Source organism: Myodes glareolus, chromosome 9 (assembly GCF_982192425.1).
Source record: "Myodes glareolus chromosome 9, mMyoGla1.1, whole genome shotgun sequence".
NCBI classification, from domain to species: Eukaryota; Metazoa; Chordata; class Mammalia; order Rodentia; family Cricetidae; genus Myodes; species Myodes glareolus.
In genome coordinates, this window is record NC_142034.1 from 92,112,011 (window position 1) to 92,136,923 (window position 24,913).

The 24,913-nt window shown below is 46.8% G+C and overlaps 2 protein-coding genes across 2 annotated transcripts in view; both read left to right on the forward strand.

Moving 5' to 3' along the window:
* Positions 1-610: 610 nt before the first annotated feature.
* Positions 611-24,520, forward strand: Atp6v0e1 (ATPase H+ transporting V0 subunit e1). Its single transcript, XM_048436048.3, has 4 exons — positions 611-791; positions 7,405-7,452; positions 19,683-19,810; positions 24,069-24,520. Exons 1-3 carry the CDS (start codon positions 688-690, stop codon positions 19,774-19,776), a joined length of 246 nt encoding a protein of 81 aa, XP_048292005.1. The 5' UTR covers positions 611-687; the 3' UTR covers positions 19,777-19,810; positions 24,069-24,520.
* Crebrf (CREB3 regulatory factor) overlaps positions 24,521-24,913 on the forward strand; it is an 80,725-nt gene continuing 80,332 nt past the window's right edge. Inside the window, exon 1 of the mRNA XM_085694832.2 lies at positions 24,521-24,658. The gene's annotated coding sequence lies outside the window, so the exon portion shown is untranslated. The remainder of the gene's footprint in view (positions 24,659-24,913) is intronic.

Below are 24,913 nucleotides of genomic sequence, written 5' to 3' on the forward strand. Positions count from 1 at the left end.
GCTGTTGTGACAACAGGCAGGAATGCAAAGTAGGGCCTGGTTATCCTCAGTTGTCAGTCTGTCCTGGGGCCTATATGCAGGTCCACCTCCTCCGCAGGATGTGATATCTCAGAGGGCTGTCTGATGTACTTCAGTAACTCAGACCCCGGCATACTGTACAAGGTATCTGGTAGCGACAACAGTCAAGAGCCTGTGTCTTGAAAAGTCATCGTCAGAGGTTGAATTCTGGCCCTTCCCACTTACTATGTGACTGTGGTCAAATTCTTCACCTGCAGCAGGAATGACAATTCCGAGTAGTTCATGGACTGTAGAAGAATGCAGCTTACAGTCAGTCTGCCACACGGGACTCTGGCACAGTAACCTACTATTGTTAAGCTCTTTACCTCTGCGCGTAAAATATAGATAAAATTGTAAATAACGCACCGCCGAAATGGATCTAAATTCTTGCCAGAAAACCTTGCTGACGCCCTGGTGACTGGCACCACACCTCTGACAAGCTCCAAGAAACTGCAGCCTGAGACGGGACAGGTGAAGGCGGGGCTCCGGTCCAAGGGGCGGAGTCTGACGTGCGAGCACGCTGAGCGCAGGGGGCGGGACGCTCGTGCGCAGGTCACGTGAGCCGCTGTTGACACTTCCGGGTGAGGCGAGAGTGAGGCAGCCGGCTGGTTCGTCTGCTGGGGTACAAGCATGGCGTACCACGGCCTCACTGTGCCTCTGATCGTGATGAGCGTTTTCTGGGGCTTCGTGGGCATTCTCGTGCCCTGGTTTATCCCCAAGGGTCCTAACCGGGGGTAAGTACGCCAGGCCCGAAGCGGTGGGAACGGAGGAGCGCGGTGGGATCACGGAGGGAAGGATCGCGCGTGGAGGACCACAGCGGGAGGATGAGGCGGGGTGGACCACGGAGAGGAAGACCGCATGCGCTCTTTGGGAGTTTGTCAATGTCTCTGGCCGGAACGTGAGGTCACCTCTGGCAGCCCTCCCGGAAGTGATTTTTAGGGAATGCTTTTTGTCTTGATGGACCGAAGGCGTACACATCTACTGCGGAGAAGTTCGGGTGCCTCCCGAGCCAGTCTCGCCGCCTTGGTCCTGCCTTTCACGCACTGGAGGCCTTTTGCCCAAACTTGAAAGAAAGGGGTCTGAGAGAACAGAAATGGCCCTCCCTGTCCCCGCCCGATGCAGTCGCAGCTGCGGACTCTGACAGGCTTGCTAGATTGTGTTGAGCTCAGCCTTTGCGTCTAGTGGGCCCAACCCCGGAGCGGGCGAGCCTGACCTAAGCGAGGTTAAATCACCCAGAGCCGAAGGTATTGTTTAGAAACCTCTGCGTCATATCTACCAGAGCGCCTCCTGCCCTTGCTTGTAAACAGTGGTTGGCCAAGATAGATTTGCATTCCCCCGACCCAAGGCTTTGCTGAAAATATCGCTTTCTTTGTTTGGAAATAAACTTCTGTATTATAGTATAAAACAGACCTCTTCAGAGTAGCATGGGGACACCCTCTTTCTAGTTCCCCTTTGAATTTCAGTCATTTTTTCCATTTCAACTCAAGATCATATGGAGGTGACTCTTAAAATGAAGCCTTAGTCTGTCCGAAACGTCCTTTGCTTTAATGGGTCAGACGCTAAGTCGTGCCTGCAAGGTGCTTAGCTCCACAGCACATCCCAGAGTAGACAATGTGTATTGAGTGGAATGTCTTGATTAAAGGAAATTTTACTGTGTTTTGTGTCATTGACCTCTATTACAGTCTGGAAAATACTGACTTTTAAAAATACAGTTCTTTCCATTAGCCTAAAAAAACTCAACCACTTTTAAAGATTTATTTGTTATTTTATGTGTATAGGTGTTTGCCTGCATGTATGTAAGGGCACCATGTGCATGCAGTGCCCACATAGGACTTTGGATCCCTTGAAATTGAAGGGTTACGAACTTCCATGTGGGTGCTGAGATTCCAACCCAGGTTTCTGGAAGAGCCAGGACTTTTAACCAAAGAGCCATCTTTCCAGCCCCCAAATAAGCCACTTTTGAAAGGGAAATGGTAGTCAGTTTCTATCATCTGTAAGAATCAAGTACCACCTCTCACTAACAGTTCCACAGGACCATCCTCAGTCTATAGCAGTCGATGTGGTATTAGAATTCTGGCGTTATTAAAGTAACTTGTTTTAACTGAGTTCAGTTGGAGCTAAGGACAACAAATGCCTCTGTTGTTTTTATACCAACCCTGTTTCATCCCACCACTGTCTGACTTTCTGACCCTCGTCCCCAGAAAAGCCCTTACTAACATTTGGAGTTGGAACCCCTCCTTTCTTAAAACTGTCCCCACCCTTAGGATCAGGTGCCACCCTGTTATGTAGAGTAATGAAACCCCTGTGTGTATAGTCAGGCGCTGTTTGATCTGCAGTGACATAGTATCTGGGTCCCATTTGCAGCCTCCACTGCAATCCTGTTTCCTGCTCTTCGCAGGATTGAGCAGGTCTTGAAATGGTGCCTCCTAGGGCCTAGAGCCTTACATTTTGAGAAACACTGCTCCAGGGTAATTGAGCTCTGTGACCTTGGAAGATTTAGTTAACTTTCTCACGTTCCTATTTTTTTTACTGAAAAATAAAAAATAACTGCACATACCATGTTGCACAGAGAAAAATCGGGGAATAATTTGTGAGGTTGTCAGATATGACAACACACACCTTTACCCACTGAGATCACCAGCCAACCCTTGGTATATGACTTTCTATATACCTTTTACCCCCAGAAAAATTTGCAAATCAAAATATCTTTTGAAGTTTTTATGCAAGAACTGGCCTGGTTCGTGGACTCTAATGATTTTTTTTTCTGTGTATGTGCTGGTGGGGAGAGGGAGGATTGCTGGGGAGTGAACCCAGAGCCTCCCATCTTCTAGGTGAGCACTTTACCACTGAGTGCATCCCCAGCCATCACCATGCTGAATGTTTAACACAGGAAGACATTTCTGATTTGATGGATTAGGAGACTTTGATTAAAGAAATGAGAAGTTGTATAAGAGAGGAGTGAAACAAAGAGGACGTCTGTGTTGGATGCTTTCCCTGAGAGACCCTTGCACCTCTGAAAACGGTGTGGTCAGGTTATCAGGACCTGATAAGACAGCGAGCAGGTGACTGGAGAGACAAAGCCCCTTGGAAAGTGTGGGTAGCAGGAAGCCAGCCCCTTGTTCTTCATTGAATTTTTCCTGCAGTGGGACATGATCAGGACAAAATCCAGTCTGTGCCTGCTGTTACCTGTCCTGATCATGCCTGTCCTTTCGGATCGCCCTCTTTTCTCTGTAGGAAACCACAGATTCTCCAGAAGCAGCAAGCTTTTCTCAGTGCTCTCCTTGCCAGATGTGGAGGAGCGCACAGGGGTAGTGCACCAGGGGTTATGTCCACTCCAGATGTGAAGGAGCGCACAGGGGTAGTGCACCAGGGGTTATGTCCACTCCAGATGTTGAGGAGCGCACAAGGGTAGTGCACCAGGGGTTATGTCCACTCCAGATGTTGAGGAGCGCACAGGGGCAGTGCACCAGGGGTTATGTCCACTCCAGATGTTGAGGAGCGCACAGGGGCAGTGCACCAGGGATTATGTCCACTCCAGATGTGGAGGAGCGCACAGGGGCAATGCACCAGGGGTTATGTACACTCCAGTTTGTTTCATCAACATTTTGGAGCATGCAGAATATAGCAGGTCACATCAAGGTCTGGCTGGTGGCCTCAGTGGGTAAAGGTGTTTGCTACTATAGCTGACAACCCCACAAATTGGTCTCTGGTTTCTCCCTGTACACCATGACATGTTAAGAGCATTTAGTGCCCTTCCAGAGAACCTGAGTTCAATTTCCAGCACCCATGTGAAGTGACTCAAAACTACTAAGAAAGCCCAGTGGTGGTGGCGCACTCATTTAATCCTGGCACTCAGGAGGCAGAGGCAGGCGGATCTCTGTGAGTTTGAGGCCAGCCTGTTTTATAGCGTTAGTTTCAGAACAGCTAAGACTACACAGAGAAACCCTGTCTCAAAAAATTAAAACAAAACAAAACAAACCCAAAAAACTGTAACTCCAGCTCTAGGGAATCCAACTTGGTCTTCTAGTGTCTGTGGGCACGTGCACACACACACACACACACACACACACAAAATTAAAAATATAAAGTTAATTTTTTTTTGTTTTTTGAGACAGTGGTTCTCTGCGTTGCTTTGGAGTAAGCCACTACTGCCCAGCTAAATTTAATTTTTTAAAAAAGGCTACTTGCTGGCTGGGTGGTAGTGGTGTCCCACACCTTTAATCCCAGTACTCGGGGGAGGCAGAGGCAGGTGAATCTCTGAATTCGAAGCCAGCCTGATCTACAAGAGCTAGTTCCAGGACAGACTCCAAAGCAACACAGAGAAACCCTGTCTAAACAACAAAAACAAAACAAAACAAAAAGTTACGTCCCACAGCCATGTGCTACAATGGATTTCTACATGTTTATGAATGCATGTGAATGTGTGTATATAGATGTATAAAGTTCTACCGAGACATTTGAAAGTAGATTGCAGCTTATGACTCCACTCCTGCATGATTGCACGCAGCTCCTGTGGAGCGGCTGTTTGAAGGGGAGTGTTCTCCTGTGGCAGCTAATGTTAGGTGTGTAGTACAGAGGCTCCTCAGCTGCTTCCATTCTCTGAGCTGTCTTTGGGGAAAGAGAGAAGACAGAAGAAGTTCTAAGTCTAAGGCTCAGGAACAGGAGGAGATGAGCAGAAACTTGGAGCTGACACTCATCCACATGTGATGGGATAGAGTGGGGTGGCGGTGAAGGCACCTGCCTGCCTTCAGGAGTAAAGGGCTGAAGAGTTGGAAGTTGGAAGGCTGGCCTTCTGTCTGGCCATCTTTCTGTAGCCTAGGCCGACTTCAAACTTGCCATCCTCCTGCCTTGGCCTTCCTAGTGCTAGGATTACAGGTGTGCACTAGCGCAGCCGGTTGGATGAAGGGCTTAGATTACACGGGGTTCCGTAGGCCCTCACTTGATTGTACAGCTGTCACTTTTTTGTCTTTAAAATGTGTTTAGAGGTGCTGGAGAGATGGCTCAGCAGCTAAAGAGTTTTTGCTGTCTTGGAGAGGACCAGAGTTTGGTTCCCAGGACTCACCCAGGCAGTTCCTAGCCACCTACAGCGCCATCTTCAGGAGGTCCAAACTCTGCCTCCGTGAGCATTTGCACTCCGCCATCCCACACTCAAATCTGACCAACACTTGCTACCCACACTGCTCCGAGCCTTCTCCACTCCTCCAAAGCTCCTGGCGTCGTGCACACACTCCTGCTCAGTCTGCCTTTTCACTCTGCCTCTCTTTCGCCAGCCTGGCTCCACCCGGATGAGAGATCATAGAAGTCACTCAGATTTTGTCATTTTCCTTCAGATCCCATCTGATAACGTTTTAGAGGCCATGCACAGGCTCTGAGATAAACCTCTCCTGCCTCCTGCCTCCCAAACTGGCCTTGCTGGTCTGTTTTGGCCACCATGACCTTCTTCCCCTGAACCTCCACGTCCCCACTCAGCTCATCCCTGAGTTTACTGTCCCACCACACCCAAATCCGCAGTCATACTCCGTCACTCGCCAAAGCCTTCTCACCGCCTGCACATCTGGCTTCCTTCCCTGCTTTATTTTCTCGGGTCAGCACTTGCTGATCCCGCAATATACTAATGATAGATTATTGTCCGTCTGTTGTTCAACTTATGTGTTGTCCGCTCTCCTCCAGCCTGTAAAATTCTCAGGGAAGGGCAGGATAGACCTTTTTTAAAACAGTTATTATTTCTTTTATTGCCTGTGTATGGATGTTTTGTCTTTGCAACACATGCATGTAGTTCCCAGAGATGCCAGAAGAGGGCATCAGTTCTCTTAGAACTGGAGTTTCAGACAGTTAACTACTATGTAAGTGCCAGGAACCAAATCTAGGTCCTGGAAGGGCAGCCAGTACTCTTAACCTCTGAGTTGTCTCTCCAGCTACCAGCGTAGACATCTTAAATCAACTTTACTCATTACTTGCGACTTCCCTAGAGCCTGATACACCCTGGTAGAGTTTGGAATGAAGGAATGTATCACTAGATTATCCACAGGAAATGTGTGCACAGAACTTGTAAAAGCTTAGCAAAGATAAGCTGGTCTTCTGGCATTTGTCCTGTTTGTTGTGGGGGTGTGGCCATCACCCTGTGGGAAACAGGCTTCACTAACGAGTGCGGTGAAAGGATATTTCTGAAAGATTGGTCTGACTGACTGTGGGGAGAATAGAAGGACTGAAAGTTCTGAATCTGCCGGAAATAAGTTAGCCAGACCAAACTAGTGAAATTTGTTATTGACAAGTGAATGGAATAAAAGAAACCCACCGAAGGGCTAGAGAGATGGCTCAGAGGTTAAGAGCATGGACTGCCCTTCCAGAGGTCCTGAGTTCAATTCCCAGCAACCACATAGTGGCTCACAACCATCTGTAATGAAATCTGGTGCCCTCTTCTGGTGTGCAGGCATACATGCAGGCAGAACACTATATACAGAATAAATAAATAAATCTTGTTTTTTAAAAAAATCCACCAAAGAGAGGAGATGCTTCAAAGGACGAATCCACAGCATGGGTGGGCATGCAGAGGAAGTGTGAGCAGATGGCAGAGTTAAAAGTAGATTAGGGGAAATGGCAGTGCTGATGGGTACTGTGTGTGGATTGAACCCACGGCTTCCCTCACTCTTGCTCTACCACTGAGCCGCTCCCCAGCCTTGGGGACTAAGATTCAGAAGGGGGGGGTGCTTACACAGAGGATAATGAATTCTGGTGTTACTGTTTTTAAATTAATATTTTTAAATATTTTATTTTTAAATTGTGTGTGTGTGGGTGTGGGTGTGCGCGCGTGCACATGTTTGTGGGTACCCGTAGAAGCCACAGGCATCAGAGCCCCTAGAGCTGTAGTTAAGGGCAGTTGTGAGCACTGGGGACTGAATGCAGGTCCTCTGTAAGAGCAAGATGTGCTAAGCCTGAGTTCTGTTTTAGAAATGCTGAGATTCTGCTGGCTGGAGACCCAGCTTTAACTTTTCGTAAATATGCAGAGATGGGGAGAGATCCTACTAGTGAGCATAGGTTTAGCAGGGTTAATCCATCGCCAGGAACACTGTCAAATACAGTAGTTCTGTCAAAATGAATTGTCAGTAGGGGCGTCTCAGTTTCGAATCAAATTGTGGCACCAGTACGTTCCTTTAAAGATAGATGTTTGATTTTGTATTAAACTTCTACTCAGTGCACACTGCGGGATGTTGGATGAGTGCAGGTCCATTGTTTTGGTGCACACTCCTGCAGTCCAGGACAGTGGGAAGGAAAGTACTGGGATTAAACCATTCTGCAAAGTCTGCATGTTCACTGATGTCTAATAATGGCTTTTTCCTTCTTTTTTAGAGTTATTATCACCATGTTGGTGACCTGTTCAGTTTGCTGCTATCTCTTGTAAGTATCTTGTCTCTTATACATAATTTGTCTTAAAAACAGTTATTCTTGGTATTTATAATGTGCTAATTGACACATTATGGGTCATTGGTACTTGTATTTGCTTAATATCTACAAATAGTGTCCTCAGATTGAATATGCTCAGAATTTCGCATTTTAAGTGCTCAGTATGTTAGGTGAGAGCTGGCAGATGGGAATACACATGTAATTTAAGTACTGCAAATGCTAAGCTTATAATTATCTGGAACTTGTAATTATACTACTTTATATCTTACTATTATTGTGACATATTTATTTAAATCTACTCATTTCACTTACGTATTTCACTTGAGTGTAATGTCTTTTTTAAATTAAAGTTATTTCTTATTATTGTCATTTATTTTACACATGTCGGTGCTTTGCCTGCTTGTATCCGTGCGCCATGTGAGCCCAGTGCCCACAGAGGCCAGAAAAGGGCTTCAGATCCTCAGGACCAGGGCTCCAGGTGTCTTCAAGCCACTGTGTGGGTGCTGGGAATCAAACCTGGGTCCTATAGAAGAGCAGCAAGTTCTCTTTTTATGTTTATTTTTGTTATTGTTGTTGTGACTTTTCAAGACAGGGTTTCTCTGTGTAGTCCTTGCTGTGCTGGAACTAGCTCTTGTAAACCAGGCTGGCCTCAAACTCACAGAGATCCAGCTCCCTCTGACCACCACGTGCTGGGATTACAGGCATGGGCATTGCCAATCATTCCTTCTTAAGATTTTTGTTTATCTGATGAAGTGGAACTGGAACTCTAATCAGGTAGAATAAGGATAGTTTTTGTAAAAATCATCATAAACCGTATCAGAGTATACCAGTTTGCATCCATCTGAATGACTGTATGAACTATTGAAGGGAAGCTGACTTCGCACATGTAGGCTAACTTTTCCCCTCAACCCATCTGGACTGCTGTTCCTCAGTCATTGCGAATGCAGAAATGGCAGAACAGCGTTGAACTGTTTTAAAGATGTTTCCCAAAGTTGTCCACACTGTTCTCTCCCCTTTCCTGAGTAATATGGAACAAACAAGATTACAAAGGGAAACAACAAAACTGAGTTTCAATCAACTCTTTGAGCAAATAACCACCACAAAGTGCATGAAGGGCGTCCAATTTCTTCGCTATTGAACAGCTGAAAGAGGGCACATACCAGAAAGTTACCCCTTAGGGGGTCCCGGGCTGGCTGGTTTTCTTGCCTAGGTAGTCTGGAGTTTACTATGTAACCCAGGCTGTCCTCGCATTCACAGCAATCCTCCTGTCTTGGCCTCTCTGTTCTGTTACTTTGACATAATGTAGAGTCTCAGTGAGGAATAGTTTGAATTGGATTAGCCAGTGGGCACGCCTGTGGGAAATGTCTTTAGTTGGGTTCGCTAAGGTGGGGAGAGCCACCCTGAATGCAGGCTGCACACACAGAGCTTGGGCTTGGGCTCTGGACTAGATGGGAGTGGAGAAAGTGGGCTGAATAGGAAGCACACAGTCGCTTGTTCTGCTCCTGACTGTTGGGCCATTCCAGCTGCCTTCAGTTCTCAATGCCATGCCTTCCTGCTGTGATAGACCTCAGCCTGGAACTGTGAGCTGATGTGAACCCTTTCTCCCATGTGCTACTTGTTGTCAGGTGTCTTCATAGCAACAGAGATGACACAGGGTGTTCCCAAATGCAGGTTCCAGGCCTGAGCTACCATGTCCAGCCAGAGTTTAGAACCAGTCATTCTCTCCTCACAGAGCATTGTCTTGCTCCCCAAGTCTTAGCTGAGTGTGGGGGGCAGCAGGGTGAAAACGGTGCTGGCCATGGTATTGTTTGGTGCCGCGTGAGCAAGAAACAGCAATTCCAGTCCGTCCTGAGATGAAAGGCCAGGACCCTCGTGCCTTGGCACCCGTGAGTGTGGAGTTTCTTTTGACTTCTGCTCTAAGGTTTAATATATTTGTGTAAATTTAGGAGTTTCCTTCCGAGACGCTTGGCTTTCTGCATACGCCTAAGCGAGGCTTTCGATTGGTCTCACAGGTGCTGAGTGATCGCCAGCACTGAGCTTGGTGATGGGACTGGCTGAGATTCACGTCTTTCACTTTCCGTGTGTTTTGACTGGAGAGTAGAAGAGGCTCTCTCCGCTGACGACTCAGTCTCTGGCAGCAGAGTGACAAGGACCAAGTGGAATGGTATCTTACCGTGGCTGAGGGGAAAAGAGCAGTTCATGTGTCACCATCAAGTTTATTTGAGATAGGTTCTCCCTGTAGCCCTTTCTGGCTTGGAATTTACCATGTAGACCAGCTAGCCTCAACTCACAGAGACTCACCTGCCTCTACCTTCCAAGCACTGTGATCAAAAGCCATGCCCAACCTAATTTTGACTTTCTAAACCTACTGTATTCTCTCTCTGATTTTCCCATCTTTAAAAATTGTGGCCTCATAGACGAGCTTGTTTCACCACCCCTCATGCTCTCCTCTCTCTCAGGTTATTTTGAAGCAGATTTAGTTCATCCTGTGTCTTAGAGATAATGACCAATCCAGACCTAACCACAATATGGCTACCATGCTCTAAAATTAACTCCTTTGACCAAGTAGCCTATTGCATTTTACTCCCCTGATTGTCTTGTTTATCTTATAGTGTGTGGGGGGTAATGAGCCGCATAAGCCTGCACTTTGTAGTTGGTGGGTGTGCTCTTAAGGAGGTGCCGTGTTGGTGTGCTTGTTAGCATCCTTGGGTAAAAACCAAGGGTGCTGATAAACATTGTATTCTGTCCAGAACATTTCTGCCTTGCCAGTCATTCAAAATCAACTACAGTCCAGAAATACCGGTGTTTGTCTTGATTCTTCTGAGAGAGTTCACATAACTTTTATTGTGATGTGTTCTGTCCTGCTGATCTCTTTGTGTACCTGACGTACAACTTCACCGTTCCCATAGATGTGTATGCTTAGGAAGCTGTGTGGGTTAGCGTTGGGTATCTGCCATCCAAGGTCTACTGGATGTCTCGGAACAGGACCTACATAGGTGAGGTGGGATTACCATTTAGATGAAAATGTGGCAGAGAAGGGCTGCCCAGAGCAGCCCTGGTGACAGGAGGTTGGGCTGGGAAAGCTGAAAGATTGATAGGTAAAAAACCAGCTGCATGCTCTCTAGAGAAGTCCCTTTGCACAGATCGAGGAGAACTGCCTGACAATAGCAGGGGAAGGAGAAATGTCTCTGCCCTCATTGCCCAAGAGTAGTCTGCTTTCTGCTTGAGAGAGCTTAGAGGAATGGGGAGGAGCCAGTGTCACCCGGAAGCAGTGGAAAATACCAGGGAATGGGGTTTGGGTTGTGATGGATGAGCCTGGGAGGTTTGGATTTCTGGAAAAATTGGCGTAAGCAAAGGCAGAAGACGCATTGAACTTAGGTCCTATAGGCCTGCTGGGCAGCCTTGGGTCTACAGGCTCCACAGTTCTGGGCAGTGTCAGGAGTGGGCACATTTAGGCACTGCTGCTGTCCTAGGCTGCTGGCACTGAGGTCAGGGCTGGCCATGTTTTCCCGATGAAGACAGGCAGTCACTGCTGCCCAGGCTTTATTTTTCTTTTCTCATTTAGTGCTAGGGACTCAGTCCAGAGCCTTGCCCCTCCACTGCTCAGCTACACTTCCAGCACTTGTGCCATTTCCTTGCTGCGTCTGTTTTGAGAGGGTCTCGGTGGGTAGCGCGGGCTGGCCGTGAGCTCCTGCTCCTCCTGCCTCTGCCTTCTGAGTGCTGGGGTTACAGGCATGCGCCTCCACCCTGTGCTTTAAAACGTTTTCAGAACTTCTCTTCCTCATTCAATAGTTTCAGCTTTATTATTCGAAATAGTTTTGCTATAGGTGTATGAGTTTCTTTCCTGACTGTCTCATCTGTCATTGAGTTGTTGTGCCCCCACCCCTGGCCTTTTTCCTTTTCCTTTAGAGACAGGGTCTCATGTAGCCTGACTGGCCTGAAGCTCTCTATAGATCTAATCAGTGCTGAGAGTTTTGCCTTTTAGTTTAATTTAGTTTTGGTTTGTTGAACAAGTCTGACTGCATAGTTCAGGCTGCCTTGAACTAATAGTTTCAGCCTCCCAAGTGTTAGGATTTCAGGCATGTGGCTCTCTATAACCAGCAGTCTTTGTCTTTTAAATATATAAACTTAATATAATTACTAACATGCTAAATTTAGGCTATTTTATTGTTTTGATTATCTCATCAAATTTTTGTTCTTTATTCTTTTCCTGTCATGTCTTTTTTTAAAAAGTTAACTGAATGTTAGTGATTTTTAATTTTCCTTAAGACCACACTAACTCCACTTTTTTAATTTAAAAACATTTAATTGTGTGTCTATGCATTTGTGCACATGAGGGCGTTGCCCGTGGAGAACAGCAAAGGGCGTTGGATCCCTGGGCCTGGTGAGTTTCTTTACTGGAGCTGGAGTTACGGGAGGTTGTGAGCCACCAGTATGGTTGCTGGGAACTGAATTTGAGTCCTGTGGGGGAGCAGAAAATTCTTTTAACTGCTAAACAGTCTCTCAGTGACCACCTCCCCCCCCCCTTTTCTTAATACGTTTTACATGTATTGATTTGGGATGGGGCAGGTGTGTGGAGGTCAGAAGACAGTCTTCGGGGGTTAGGTCTTTTCCTTCCACCTTATGAGTCGTGGACATCAACTCAAGTTATCAGTCTTGGCAGCAAGCCTCTCTGCCCGTGGCCGCCTCACCAGTCAGTCCCTCTGTCTCATTAGTTCAGGACTCAAAATAAAAGCTGTAGGAGTTCCAGCTTTCTTGAATGACATCTGCTCTGGGAGAACCCGACTTTGGTGTTTCTCATCCCGGAAGTCTGCAGGTGAAAGCCTGGGCTCATCTGGTTTGGTGTCTGTCTGCTCCCAGCTGTGGAGAGCGCCTGTAGCCGCCTCACTCCCCTCCCTAGATAATTGCCATCATTTAATTTTCCGTCCGAGAATTGCTTAATTTCTCTCAGAGGTACATTTATGATGTCTATATATAGGCGAGGAGAGACCACCACAGTGCCTGGCCTAGCATGTTATCATTACCTGCTTTATGGAGACATCTGTTCAAGTCTTTTCTACTGTAGTAGAGCTGATAAGAGGATTACGGGACTGGGATTGTGCCCAGTGGTATTGTGAGGCCCCATTTTCAGTCCCTTGTACATACAAAGGGCTTGGTAGGTACTTTGGTTTGAAAGACCTAATTTAGAAAATGAGTCGTCTTGAAGTCCTAGGGGAAGAAAGGGAAGAAATTTCAAGTTTAAAATTGGCAAAATTAGGGCGTATTCCTGTGGTAAAAGGGGCCACAGTGGTAAGGTTGGCAGCCAGTTAATAAAAAACATGTTTGCGTCTTCTCATCTGGAGCTTGGGGTTCTCTGCCAAGCCCTCGGGCTGTGCCAAAAATTAGTTCTTTGTGGTAATAAGACTGAAGTCCCTATTTCCTCACTGGCTGTTAGTTAGCCTCCACCCTGCCCTCTGTAGAGGTCACTCACATTCCATTCGGCCTCCTCTTAAAAGCCAGCAGCAGCATCTCCTTTGTGTGGAATTCTTTTCACCCTTTAGGACTTCCCCCACATTATTTATTTATTTATTTAATAAATGAAGTTGGAGGGCGATCTGACAACTTGTTGGAGTTGTCTCTGGTCCTGTGGATCAAACTCAAGTTGTCAAGCTTGGCAGCAAGCACCTTCACCTGAACCATCTTTCCTTCCCCCTGTTGACCCTTTTAGTAGTTACAGAGTTGTACCAACTAGCATGCCAGAGCTATGGGTTCCATCCCCAGTACTAGGGGAAACAGCTTTGAGGGAGGGAGAATAGCCAAGAAAGAAAAACCTTAGATGGGATTCAGATGACACTGAGGAAGGGATGGCTCAGCCTATGAGAGAAGAGCAATGTTCATTGGTCATACCAGGCCCGAGTTGATTTAAAGCTGTAGGGCAATCAGGAAGCCATGGCCTGGATGGCAGGCAGGAGGGCAGGGCACCCCTGTGATGGTCTCTGGAGCACATATTTCACAGGGACTCTGGTTCCATGCTACTGCCAGGCCAAGGACTTCTAGACCAGAGAGCCCCTCAGAGCCTCTCACAGTGTTCTCACACCCACCCAGTGACCTACAGTGTCCCCTCGGCTCTGTCTTCTGAGAAAGCAAAAAGTGGAGCTCATTTTAAGGGGCGTACAGGAATCCCATAGTGTATCCTTGCCACACACTGACTGAAAGACAGTGAGTTTCTAACTGAGGTGGTTGCCTGTTCATGTCTTTGACAGGCAGGTCTGTTCCTTGACTACCTCAGGTCTACCCAGGACATCTCCCTTTCTTTGAGCCTGCTCTATGGCATGATGCAGTCCACAGGAGCGTCACATTAACTGTAGGGTGTGTATGTTAGACAGGATCTGGCAGACACGGACGATGCCTTAGAAACCTGCTGGCTCTGGAGTGGTGGGTGTGAACAGGGATAGAGGTGGTAATGGCCCAGTGCCACATACTCTGAGAAACTCCAGAGGAAATCTCCTGTGCCTCCTTCTGTGGCTTGCCTACATTTTTATCTGTCTCACAGACAAAGAAAAGCAAGGAGCATGGGGTTATTTTGAACTTCTGCTTCCCAGCCACTGCAAGGTCCCCCCACTATCTAATTCCTGACACTTTGAGGCAAGTATTTACAATTGGAACCACACTTTGGTTGGAAGGTCACTCACCTAGAATATTCCACCAGCATTTGGGATACTTAGGGTTAAAATCCAACTTTGGTACCAAGTCTCCTTATTTTCTAGTAGCTTTGATGTGTCCCTGACTTCTGAAGTGTTTGTGTCATTGGGTTGGGAAAGGATTGTATGTAGTCACAAAAGGAGCCCGGCAAGGCACTTGCATATGTTTTTGCCATCACATAAGGTGTCTGCCGGCAGAGGTCACTCCTGTCATGGCCTGCGCTAGGAGGACTATGGACAGAGGAGCCATCCCTGGCTGGACTTCCCCATTCCAACAAGGAAGTCCATCCCGTGCTTCACCAGGAACTAGGCCACACCTTTGTCTCTGTTCTTCCTTCTACATGTGATTAAAACCACTGAGCAGGATTTGAGGACTGGGTTCTGCTTCCAGGCAGAGTAATGTAGTTTGTGCTTAGAGAGCTCTTTGAGTTGGACTGGGGGCCACTGGCCTGCCCTTGAGAGCACAGCCCTTTGCCATCCCTGGTAGCTCAGCCCTTCAGCCAGCAACTTAGCATCCTCAGAGCCCAACATAGCCGTGACCCCTGAGAGTGATTGTGGACTAGCTATGGCACCTTTAGCCAGCTGGGCTACACAGTGAATTTGAGAGTAGCCTAGATAATTTAGCAAGACTTTATTTCAAAATAATAATGAACAACAACAACAACAATAATGATAATAATAGTGATGGTAGACTGGGAATGTACCTCAATGACGCTTGCCTGCAGATTCTACTTGCAATCCAGTAACTCCCCAAAAGAGGAACTTGAGTTTGCCCTGTGTGCATCCCAGTTCTACAGCTCCCCTCACTGCTGCTGTATCGCCCCTGTCCTACAGAAGCCGCTCAGCTGATGGTTATTAGGCCTTTGGGCCGTGGAGCCATGTGGAACAGTTTGGGCAAGCAGAAGGGTACAGTCCGTTCCTTCTGGTTACACAACAAGTCAGATCCGCCAGAGCGCCGGCCCTTCCTCCACTCGCTTCCATCAGGTCACAGCAGGCTTCTTCCTTCCAGTGCTCTGTGTGTTTATCAGCTAAAGGGAAATTTTAAGTCTGTGGGTAGTCAGGACAGGCACTGAGTTCATTCAGCTGGCTAGAGGGAAAATTCCGCTAAAATTTCAAATGAAATAGCCTGTTCTGTTTCTCAAGGCATTTTCCTAAGAGTGATTGTGGACTAGCTGTGGCACCTTTAGGGTGTGTGTGTGTGTGTGTGTGTGTGTGTGTGTGTGTGTGTGTTGGGATGGGTGTTGAGATTAATTTTTTTCTTTCTTGATTTGAAACATTGGCAATAGTGTCGAGGGCTGTGGCTGGGGCTCAGTATTTGAGTGCTTGTTTACCATGTACAAGGCCCTGGGCTCTGTCTATCTTTCAAACTGTTTGAAAAACAAAACGAACCAAATTATCTCATCTTTACAAGCTGAATGAATGGTCAGTGGTGTCTTAGTTTTTACTCAGGAGCATCCCTTGAATCTACGACTTTGAAACCAGCCTGGGTAACATAATGAGACCCACCCCCTCAAAAAATGCAGGATGGGGAGGGTATGTAAATCTAGAAACTTCCAAAGACTGATTTGAGAGAGCAAAGCGGTCTTTATTCGGTCTTGCAGGGTCTGATACAGTCTTTTCCATGGGCAGGCACCAAAGGCTATGGGTTCTTACTTCCATAATTCACAATTTAGACCTAGCTAAACTGCCACCCTCACCTAAAGCACCACAAAGACTAGCAGTCCACAGAGCAGCATTAGGTTGACCTGGTCTCTGGTCACCTGCTGCCTGTGTCTGCCTACTTAGTATTGTGAACACCCACGAATCACTTAACTTGCCTCCACCTCGGGCTCCTTAACTGCGTGAGAGCTGCATGGCGACAACATGTGCAGGAGACAGACACAGCTACACGCCACCCGCTGCAGGTGCCCAAGACTTCCTTCAGAGACCTCCTCTCACATGTCATTCGTAGCCAGACTCTTGTCAAGAATTTTAGGATCACCCGGACAGATCCTAATCCCAGGGCACATACTTTTAATTCCTAGCACTCAGGAAACAGAGGCAGGAGGATTTCTTTGAGTTCCAGGCCAACCTGAACTACAGAGCAAGTTCTAGGACAGTAAGAGCTACACAGAGAAACCCTGCTCGAAAAACTTTAAAAAAAGAAAAAAGAAAAAGAAAAAAAAAGGAAAGAAAGAAACTTTAGGATGAATCCATATGAAGTAACAGTGGTGTTTATCAAGAGACTGGCTTTGAGATAGCTCTCAGCATGGGCATTGAGAGAGACCTCTAGGCAAGGGACAGTGCTCATGGGCATAGGGTTTTGGGGGAGCAGCAGTGTCTGGTGGGTGTGATAGTGCAGAACACCTGTGATTCCAGCACAGGGAGGTGGCTACATAAAGGAGTTTAAGGCCAGCCTGGGCTACATGAGACCCTATCTCATGATTATGTCTTAACAGTAGCTATCTATGTGATTATGTGATATTGATAGCTTTTGAAGCACCATTTTTAAAGGATTCTTGGAGTAAATGAGACCATAGGTTGGGCCCTTAAGCTGTTGGTCACAAGGCTCTCGGCACAGGGAAGTTAAGACATTTGTTTTGACTAACAACAAACCTCAAAATCTTGTTGGTGAGAGCCACAGGAAGTCACAGATTACAGCTAAGAAAGGGATAAGATTAAAAGCAAAGGTCAAATATGCTTTGGCCTTAAGCATAGTTCATTCCTATCTTAATGTTCTTATTTAAAATACCGCTGTAAAAAAAAAAAGACTATTGCCTTTCTGTAGGCAGTCTTCACTGCAACTTTTGTTAACTGCCTACTGGTGAGAGATTCCAACTAGCCTTTCCCTTACCACAGCACTCTAATCTTCCCTTTCTGCCCTGCCCCGAGGATTTTCAGAAAATTCTATGCAGCTGGAAAGGTCCCTCCGCACTTCTTAAGTGCTGGTGTGTGTGTGTTGCAGAGCCCAGAAGAAGGCCATCATATCTGTATTCGACGTTATAGGCAGTGGTGAACTACCCCTGTGTGGATGCTGTGAACAAAGCCTGGGTCCTCTGCAAGAGCCACATTTAACCCCTAAGAGCCCTTAACCACTTAACCGTGTGTCCAGCCTCTAGATGATGTCTTTATTGCTTGCTATACACTTGTGGTGAGGAAAGGCTGTGGGGCCATTGTGGGGGCTAGTGTATCTTTTTAATTTGTTGTTTCTAAGTGTTGCCAGTGAGGTCAATCTCTTAGGAAGCACAGAACTGTTCCTTGAGGGCAGTTTGTATCTCCTGCTGGCCTTGGGGAAACCCTGGACTCCTGTGGAATTTTCCATGACTCTCTGGCCTCAGAGCTCTTCTGCACCGCAGTATCTGTCTGTGTTGTCCACACCTCCACTGTGTGTGTGTGTGTGTGTGTGTGTGTGTGTGTAGGAAGGTTGGTGTTGTGTTATGTTTAGTCCCCTAGTTCTAAGGGCGATCAGGCAGTCTCTCATCTGAGTTAACTTTGTTTGTAAAGTGAGTCAGCCTAAGGATCTGTTCTGGCCTGATTTCCCCCTGGATCCCATTTCTCAGCACAAAGCGACCTTTTGTGGGCTGAGAAGGCAGACACCCTGGGTCTGTGGGCACCAGCTCCCCGTGCTGCACTGACTGCTTCTCTGCATTGCCAGTCAGAACCGGCCGTTTGGTCTTGTGATTGGAAGGGTTCCAAAAAATGGCAGCCAAAGGAGGAGAGACCCAATTAATAATGGCCCTAGGTGGGTTTGGTTGGCCCTTGTCCTTGGGTGGAGTTTAGAAAAAGGCCACCATGGCTGTCTGTCTACTTTTTCCCAGAAAGCAGCACCCTAATGTACGTGCGAAGGGATCAATAGCATGAGGGGGGTACCCCCAAAACTCACCCTTCTGTTTATCAGTGCTCACACTCCCACATTTACCCCTGCTCCTACCCACCAAAGCCACGATCCAACGGACTCCCAAGTCCAGAATAGGAAGTAAAGACAGCATGAATTCGGAATCATTCTGGTCTGTTCAGACATTTCCACCTTTCCTGTGCTATGCCCAAGTTTCTGGTCCCCAAATGAATTCACAGAGCCGGATTTCCAATTGCAAATTACTCAAGTTTGGACCAACATCTCTCCAGCACCCCAGCATGGTGGGTGCATAGAGTGTGGCAGGGAGCCCTGGGCGGGAAGAACTTTTAAAGGGGAAACACTGTAGTCAGGGGAGTTCATGTCCTGTCATCTTGGGATTGGGTAAAGAGTACATAGGATAAGTTTCTGAAGCCATTGGTCAGTTTTTGGGAGCGAAAACCTAACCAAGAGCCATTAATGATTGACAAGGTGTCTTCAAGGACAGGACGCCTCCCAAGAACATCTGGACCTCGTTAAATTTTATGGCCCTGCTCCCTATCTTCTTAATTGGCCTTTTTTTTAAAAAATTTTTCGAGACAGGGTTTCTCTGTAGCTTTGGAGCCTGTTGTGGAGCTAGCTCTTGTAGAGCAGGCTGGCCTCGAACTCACAGAGACCCGCCTACCTCTACCTCCCAAGTGCTGGGATTAAAGGCGTGTGCCACAGCCACCCAACTTAATTGGCCATTTTTAGGGTATGTGTTCAAATTTCTGCTATCACAGCACATTTCTGGAGCTGAGATCGCCCACCCCCAGCTCATTTTATGGTTTAAGATGAAGCCCCTTCTTTAAAATGGAGTTTGGAAAGTGAGGTCCTCACACCTGGCCACACCTGCAGCCCCATTGCCCCTGCTTTTCTTCTCTCTGTAGCAGTTACCATTTGATATTACATAAGATCTCTGAAGAGAGTGACATGTCATCTTTCCTGTGTCCCTGATGCCTGGGACCTAGTAACTGCTCATTAAATATTTGTTCAGTAAGAAAAACAGAATGGTTGACTAGCCAGACACCTGCAGGCTGCTTTTCTTTTTATTCCTTGCTTTCATCCATATTCAGTGATTCTTAAATTTCGTTGGTCCCATGAATTACCTCATCGGAACTCTGTGAACAACATGTGAAAATTTTAAAACTAACCATGGTGCTTTAGTTTCTGTTTGTATGTCCTCTGTAATTTGTGTATAACAGGGACACAGCTTGTGATTTGGGTGCAGAAGTAAATGCCCATTTGGTTCTGTGTGGTGGGGTCCATGAAATGCTTTGCCATTGATCATGATGGTGATTAGGAACTGGTGGGCTGAAATCGGATCTTAGCTGTACTGCTTAATGTCTGCATGCTAGGGAAGGTAAAAGGAAGCTGAGGCGTGACACATGGTGAGGACATAAACAGGTTTGGCGGTAAGGATTTTGTGATTGGGAAAAGCCCAGACACTTAGCACAGTGATAACATCATCAAAGAAGGGGAGCAACTCAGCCTCCCTGCTTTGTGGATCATCTCAGATGCAGGCCCAGTGCAACCTGGAATTTGTCCCCTGGTCAGCCATCTCCCAGGAGCAGTGTGCAGTGAAGGCTAGGTCAGAATGGAGTACACTAAGGTTTTTCCATTGTGTATGAAAATGGTTATGTTCTAGCCAATTTCACCACTTTTTGCTCTTGTTCCTCCCCACCGAATTTTAGTTGGCTGATTGCAATTCTGGCCCAGCTCAACCCTCTCTTTGGACCACAGTTGAAAAATGAAACCATCTGGTATCTGAAGCACCACTGGCCTTGAGGATGAAGACAGCTCCACAGTGCCTGGCACTGAGGTGACTATGCCCTTGCCCTTTCACGTGAACATGTCAGCCACCAGCTAGAGTGTTTGCTATGACTTTTTCCTCAGAACTTCATGGCCACTTTAAGACAACTGAAAAACAGACTGTAGTTTGAAAGTATGATCTGAAGAACAAGGGCATGAGCAGAACAAACTATTTATTCTCTTGGCGTGTATTTTAGGGATTTACCCATAAGATTCTTTTAAAGTTCATGATTACCCTGCCTTTTTAAAACGTAATTTAAGGCAATGAGATGACACAGTGGGTAAAAGCACTTGCTGCCAAACCTGGAGACCTGAGTTCAAATCCTGGGCCCCACCTGCTGGAAGAGAAAACCAAGTCCTACACGTTTTCCTCTGATCTGTTTCCCTCTCTCTCTTTCTTGGGGTGTGTGTCCTTTATGAAATTAAACTTGCACACAGGCTTCTGACACAGATTGAAAGTGAATATTCTGCCGGGCGGTGGTGGTGCACACCTTAATCCCAGTACTGCGAAGGCAGAGGCAGGTGGATTGGTGGATCTTTGTGAGTCCAAGGCCAGCCTGGTCTAATTCCAGGACAGGCCCCAAAGCTACAGAGAAACCCTGTCTTAAAAAACCAAACTCCCCCCCCCCCAAAAAAAAAGGAAAAGAAAAGAAAGAGTTTCTTAGCCTTGTAACACTCAGCAACTGGAAGAAGTGTCTAAAACATTTTAACTTCATGTCTTAGGACACTTTGGAGATAGGGAAATAAGCAACCTCCAAAGGTTGGGAGTGGCAGTGCATGCCCATAATCCCAGCACTTATTTCAGAGGCAGGAGGATAACAAGTTCAAAGCCAGCCTGTCTGTTTAGCAAGTTCCAGACCAGCCTAGGCTACATACAGAGTGAGATCTTATCTCAGACAGCACAGAACAAAGAGGAAGCTGGCTTCAAAACTGTAGCTTTTATTTAATTCTGAGACTCCAAGTGGTAAACAGTGGTAGGGTTCAAAATTTAATGACTGTGGCAGGACACTTGTCATCTGATGTGTTCCTTTCTCTGTTACTTCATTAAGTGAAAGTTAGTATCAAGTGTTCAGAATACAGCTGAGCCGTATTCTCAACCCCTCTCTCTCTCTCTCTCTCTCTCTCTCTCTCTCTCTGTGTGTGTGTGTGTGTGTGTGTGTGTGTGTGTGTGTGTGTGTGTGTGTGTAAATGCTTTGCTTGTGTGTCTGCATCACATCTGTGGAGTGCCTGAGGTCAGAAGAGGGCATCAGATCCCCTGGAACTGGTGTTACAGGCACTTGTGAGCTGCCATGTGGGTGCTGGGAGCTGAACTCGGGTCCTCTGTGAAAGCAGCAGTGTTCTTAAAAAACTAAGCCATCCTCTTGAGATGTGCTATGAGGTCTAAGTTCATAGCTTTTGTCAGGGAACCAAAGATCCCTGGAGTCCAGAACCAGGAAAGTGAAGAATGAGAGCATTGGTCTGCAGGCTCGGAGCAGCTCTCCACCATGGCCCCCAGGCCTGCCCGGAGCTTCCTTTGCCTCCTTTCTTCCGATCCTCTGCTCCTGACCTGGTGGTTCCAGGCCTGCTGTTTTCCTGTTCTTACCTCATACTTAGCTCTTCTGCGTCTCGCTGCCCTCCTTATTTACCTCACTAGAAGGGAGGTCCACAGTGTACCTTTGGATGTGGTCTGGCTTTGCCTCAGCGCTTACCATCTCTTAATGCTTCGTATGTTTCAGGACTCAGCCTGGCAATCATGTGCTTGCTTCCTGGCCACTGTTTCTTTTTTGTTCTTTTTCTTTTTCTTTTCTTCCGTACAGGGTTTCTCTGTGTAGCCCTGGCTATCCTAGAACTCACTCTGTGGACTTGTTTGGCTTTGAACTCACAGAGATCCTCCTTCCTCTGCCTCACAGGTACTGGGATTAAAGGTGTTTACTATCACAGCCTGTCCTTGGCCACTGTGTCTAAGTGAGTTCTTTCATCTCTAGATGCATTTAACTTTGTAATTTTTAGCCAAAATTTGTAATTTTGGTACATTGCTTTGAATAGTTAAATGCCTGCCCCTTCGACTGACTTAGCTTTTGTGGTTGAATAAGACCACCTTTGCATATTATAATAAAGAATTAGTTTGAAAATTTATCTAAACTTTTAGAAAAGATTTAGAAACGAGAGACAGACAGACACATTCATTCACGTACATTGTTTGAATGGGTTTCTTCATTCTGACCTTGGAATGTTTAAGCTACTTTCTCAGTCCCCCCCAACCCCACACATATGCCCATCCCATCATATCGTAGTGATTCATTTGTTTTACAAAACAGAACTGTGACTTCTGCAGTGCCTGTTCAGCTGCGCCCACAGCTAGGTATTTACACATCATGGGGAAGACTCTGCTTCCTGGTGGACTCACCATCCACGGCGCCATGCCTTGTAGTACCGCACGTAGCTGGAGTTCAACAGTCGCCATTGAGGCTGAATGAAGACTAGCTCTCAGTTGTGTGTGTTTGTTAAAGTGAAGGCCCGCTCAGGAGGCAGAGTCAGGAGGATCTCTGTGAGTTCCAGGACAGCCCGGGCTACAGAAAGAAATCCTGTCTTGAAAAATAACAGCAACAACAAAAGTGAAGGACAATAAGTCTTTTTTTAAAAAAAAAAAAAAAAGTCCAAAGGGTGAGGAGGTCTCTCAGTGTGATCTTCATAGAAGACTTCTACAGAGATGTCTGCATTCTCAGGACTGTCTCTGCAGAGCAGCTGTTCTGCCAGGCCAGGCAGGCTCAGGAAGTAACTGGAGACCACAGGAAACAGTCTTATTCTGGCAGTGGCCACCTTGACCTGGTGCTGGTCTCCTAGTGCACTGTAAAAACAATCCTTGGGTTACCCACTTCCTCTTTTGTTTTTCTGGTGTTGGGGATTGAACTCAGAGTCCAGGGTATGCTGAGTATGCCCTCTGTCAGGGAGCCGCAGTCCCAGGTCTGCCTCTAATTAAATGCTGAGTTGAATGCATGTTGCTTGCAGTATCCTACAGTGGGTCTTAATGGGGCTCCAGAAGGCAGGTGGTGAGCCTCCTAATGGAGTTGTCAGGAACTGAACTCTGGTCCTGGGTCTTTTTGGTTGTGAGCTCGGCCTTGCCAGCTCTCCAGCCCAGCAGCAGGCTCTCTCAACTGCTGAGCCATCTGTGTAATCCCAGAGCTGCCTACTGTAAGAACACCCTCCTACTACTGAGCAGCCCAGGAGACACTGACACCAAACATTTGCCATCTTTACATGGGTGGTGTTGTCATGTCACCTGTGCCTGGTGTCAGAATGAGGAACAGCCTGAAAGGCAGCCTAGAATGCTGAGGGTAAGATCAGAAGCTTGCTAGTCAGTGGGCCAACAAAGTGGAACGGAGAGTGCCCATATTGGCAACCAGCTGCCTGCTCTGAAAGGGGAAGCGAAAAGCACAGGAGCTCACTAAGCTCCAGCTCCGTGTGTTAGCCAGCTTCGTGCTTCCTGCTTTTGGGAAGTGATGTTGCTGTTTGTGTAGTTACATGATAGTGATGCCCCTGGAAATTGGATCTCTCTAGAACCTGCCCGAACCTGTGTGATGAATAAGCCTGGGCTTCACCTGAGGTTTGGTTGAACACCTACCTCTTGAAGTACTGACTGGTTAACCATGCTGGGGGAGGAGACGGAGCAGTCTCACTGCATTGCCCAGGCCGACCTCACACTCACCACCCTCCACTTCAACCTCCTGGGTGCTAACATTATGTTCACCATGCCTGACTTTGCTTAATTTTTTTTTTTGACACTAACTATATCCTTAATCTTTCTTTTTACTTTTTGTTGTTGTTGAGACAGGGTCTCACTACGTAGTTCTGGTTCACCTGGAACTCACTCTGTAGACCAGGCTGGCCTCCAACTCACAGAGATCCACCTGCCTCTGCCTCCTGAATGCTGGGGTTAAAGGTGTGAGCCACCACACTCTGCTCACTTTTTATTTTGAGAAAGGATCTCACTAAGTTGCTTAGGCAGCTGGGGTTGCAGACCTGGTTACTTTTAGTTCCCCCGTTTTTTAATTTTATGTGTGTGTGTTTTGCCTGCCCTTAATGGCCAGAAGATGGCCCTAGGACTGGAGCTACACATGGTTGTAAGCCACCCTGTGTTTGCTGGAAATTGAACCCATGTCCTCTGGAAGAGCAGCCAGTGCTCTTAACTGCCACGACATCTCTCCAGTCCCCTTTCCACCCTTTTGAAGAAGGGTGAAGGACCTAGATGTTAGAAGATCTTAAGTTACTAGCGCTGTTTTGTTTTGCAGGTCACAGAGAGAATGCCTTCTAGATGCAAAATCACCTCCACACCCAGACCATCTTCTCCAATAGCCTCCTTTGGGTGTTACCTGCCTTACACGTGAAGACCTTCTTCTGAAGACAGTATTTTTTTCTTCGCCTTTTTTACACTCTGATATGTGCCTACTTAGCTGACTCTGAGATGTGTCTGCACTCCGCTGAGAGAAAAGATGCTATTCTGAGAAATCTGTTACTCTTGTCTTGGAGCCTGTGGCTTTGAATATGGCTCCTGCCAGCTCACAACATGAGAGTCAGCGATGTGTTCAATATTGCCGCAAGACAAATAAGACTCAGTGGGGCAGTCAGGCGTGCCCGCTCAAGAGAAGCTCTACCCCAGCAGATGTACACCAAGCTCTATTTTCAGGATGAATTTCTTACTTCTACATCTTTGGAATAAATTATTTTTCTTCTTTCTATGGAAGCCTGGCTCCAGTGTTTAAAAAGCTTGATTTTCTAAGCTCTTCTGTGTCTAGATAATGCCTTTTAAAAATGAGGTTGTTGTCTGACCTTAGGTTGGATGTATAATCCGGGCCTTGTAGTGTGAGACACCTGAAGACTGGTAAGTACTTTTCTTGATCATTCAGTGACCATTTGAGAGCTTACTGCAGGCAAGGTATTGGAAGAAGCAAAAATATTGGAATTGGGGTCCCTGCATGCTCAAGAACTCACAGGCTGTTTGAGGAGAGATGGTCCCTATGCATAGAGCTGTTACATAATGTCATACTTGACCTTTCGAAGTGGCGGTGAGATGCGGTTGCATGCAGCTTGGTTCCTGCTCCCTGAGCTGAGATAAGAGTCACTTGAGATCAGGACT

What these genes read in the sequence shown, in the direction of transcription:
- Atp6v0e1 (XM_048436048.3), top strand. Translation starts at nt 688, where the DNA reads ATGGCGTACCACGGCCTCACTGTGCCTCTGATCGTGATGAGCGTTTTC. An exon ending in CCCAAGGGTCCTAACCGGGG is followed by an intron (nt 792 to 7,404) that starts GTAAGTACGCCA and finishes CTTCTTTTTTAG; the next exon opens with AGTTATTATCACCATGTTGG. An exon ending in TCAGTTTGCTGCTATCTCTT is followed by an intron (nt 7,453 to 19,682) that starts GTAAGTATCTTG and finishes ACCGAATTTTAG; the next exon opens with TTGGCTGATTGCAATTCTGG.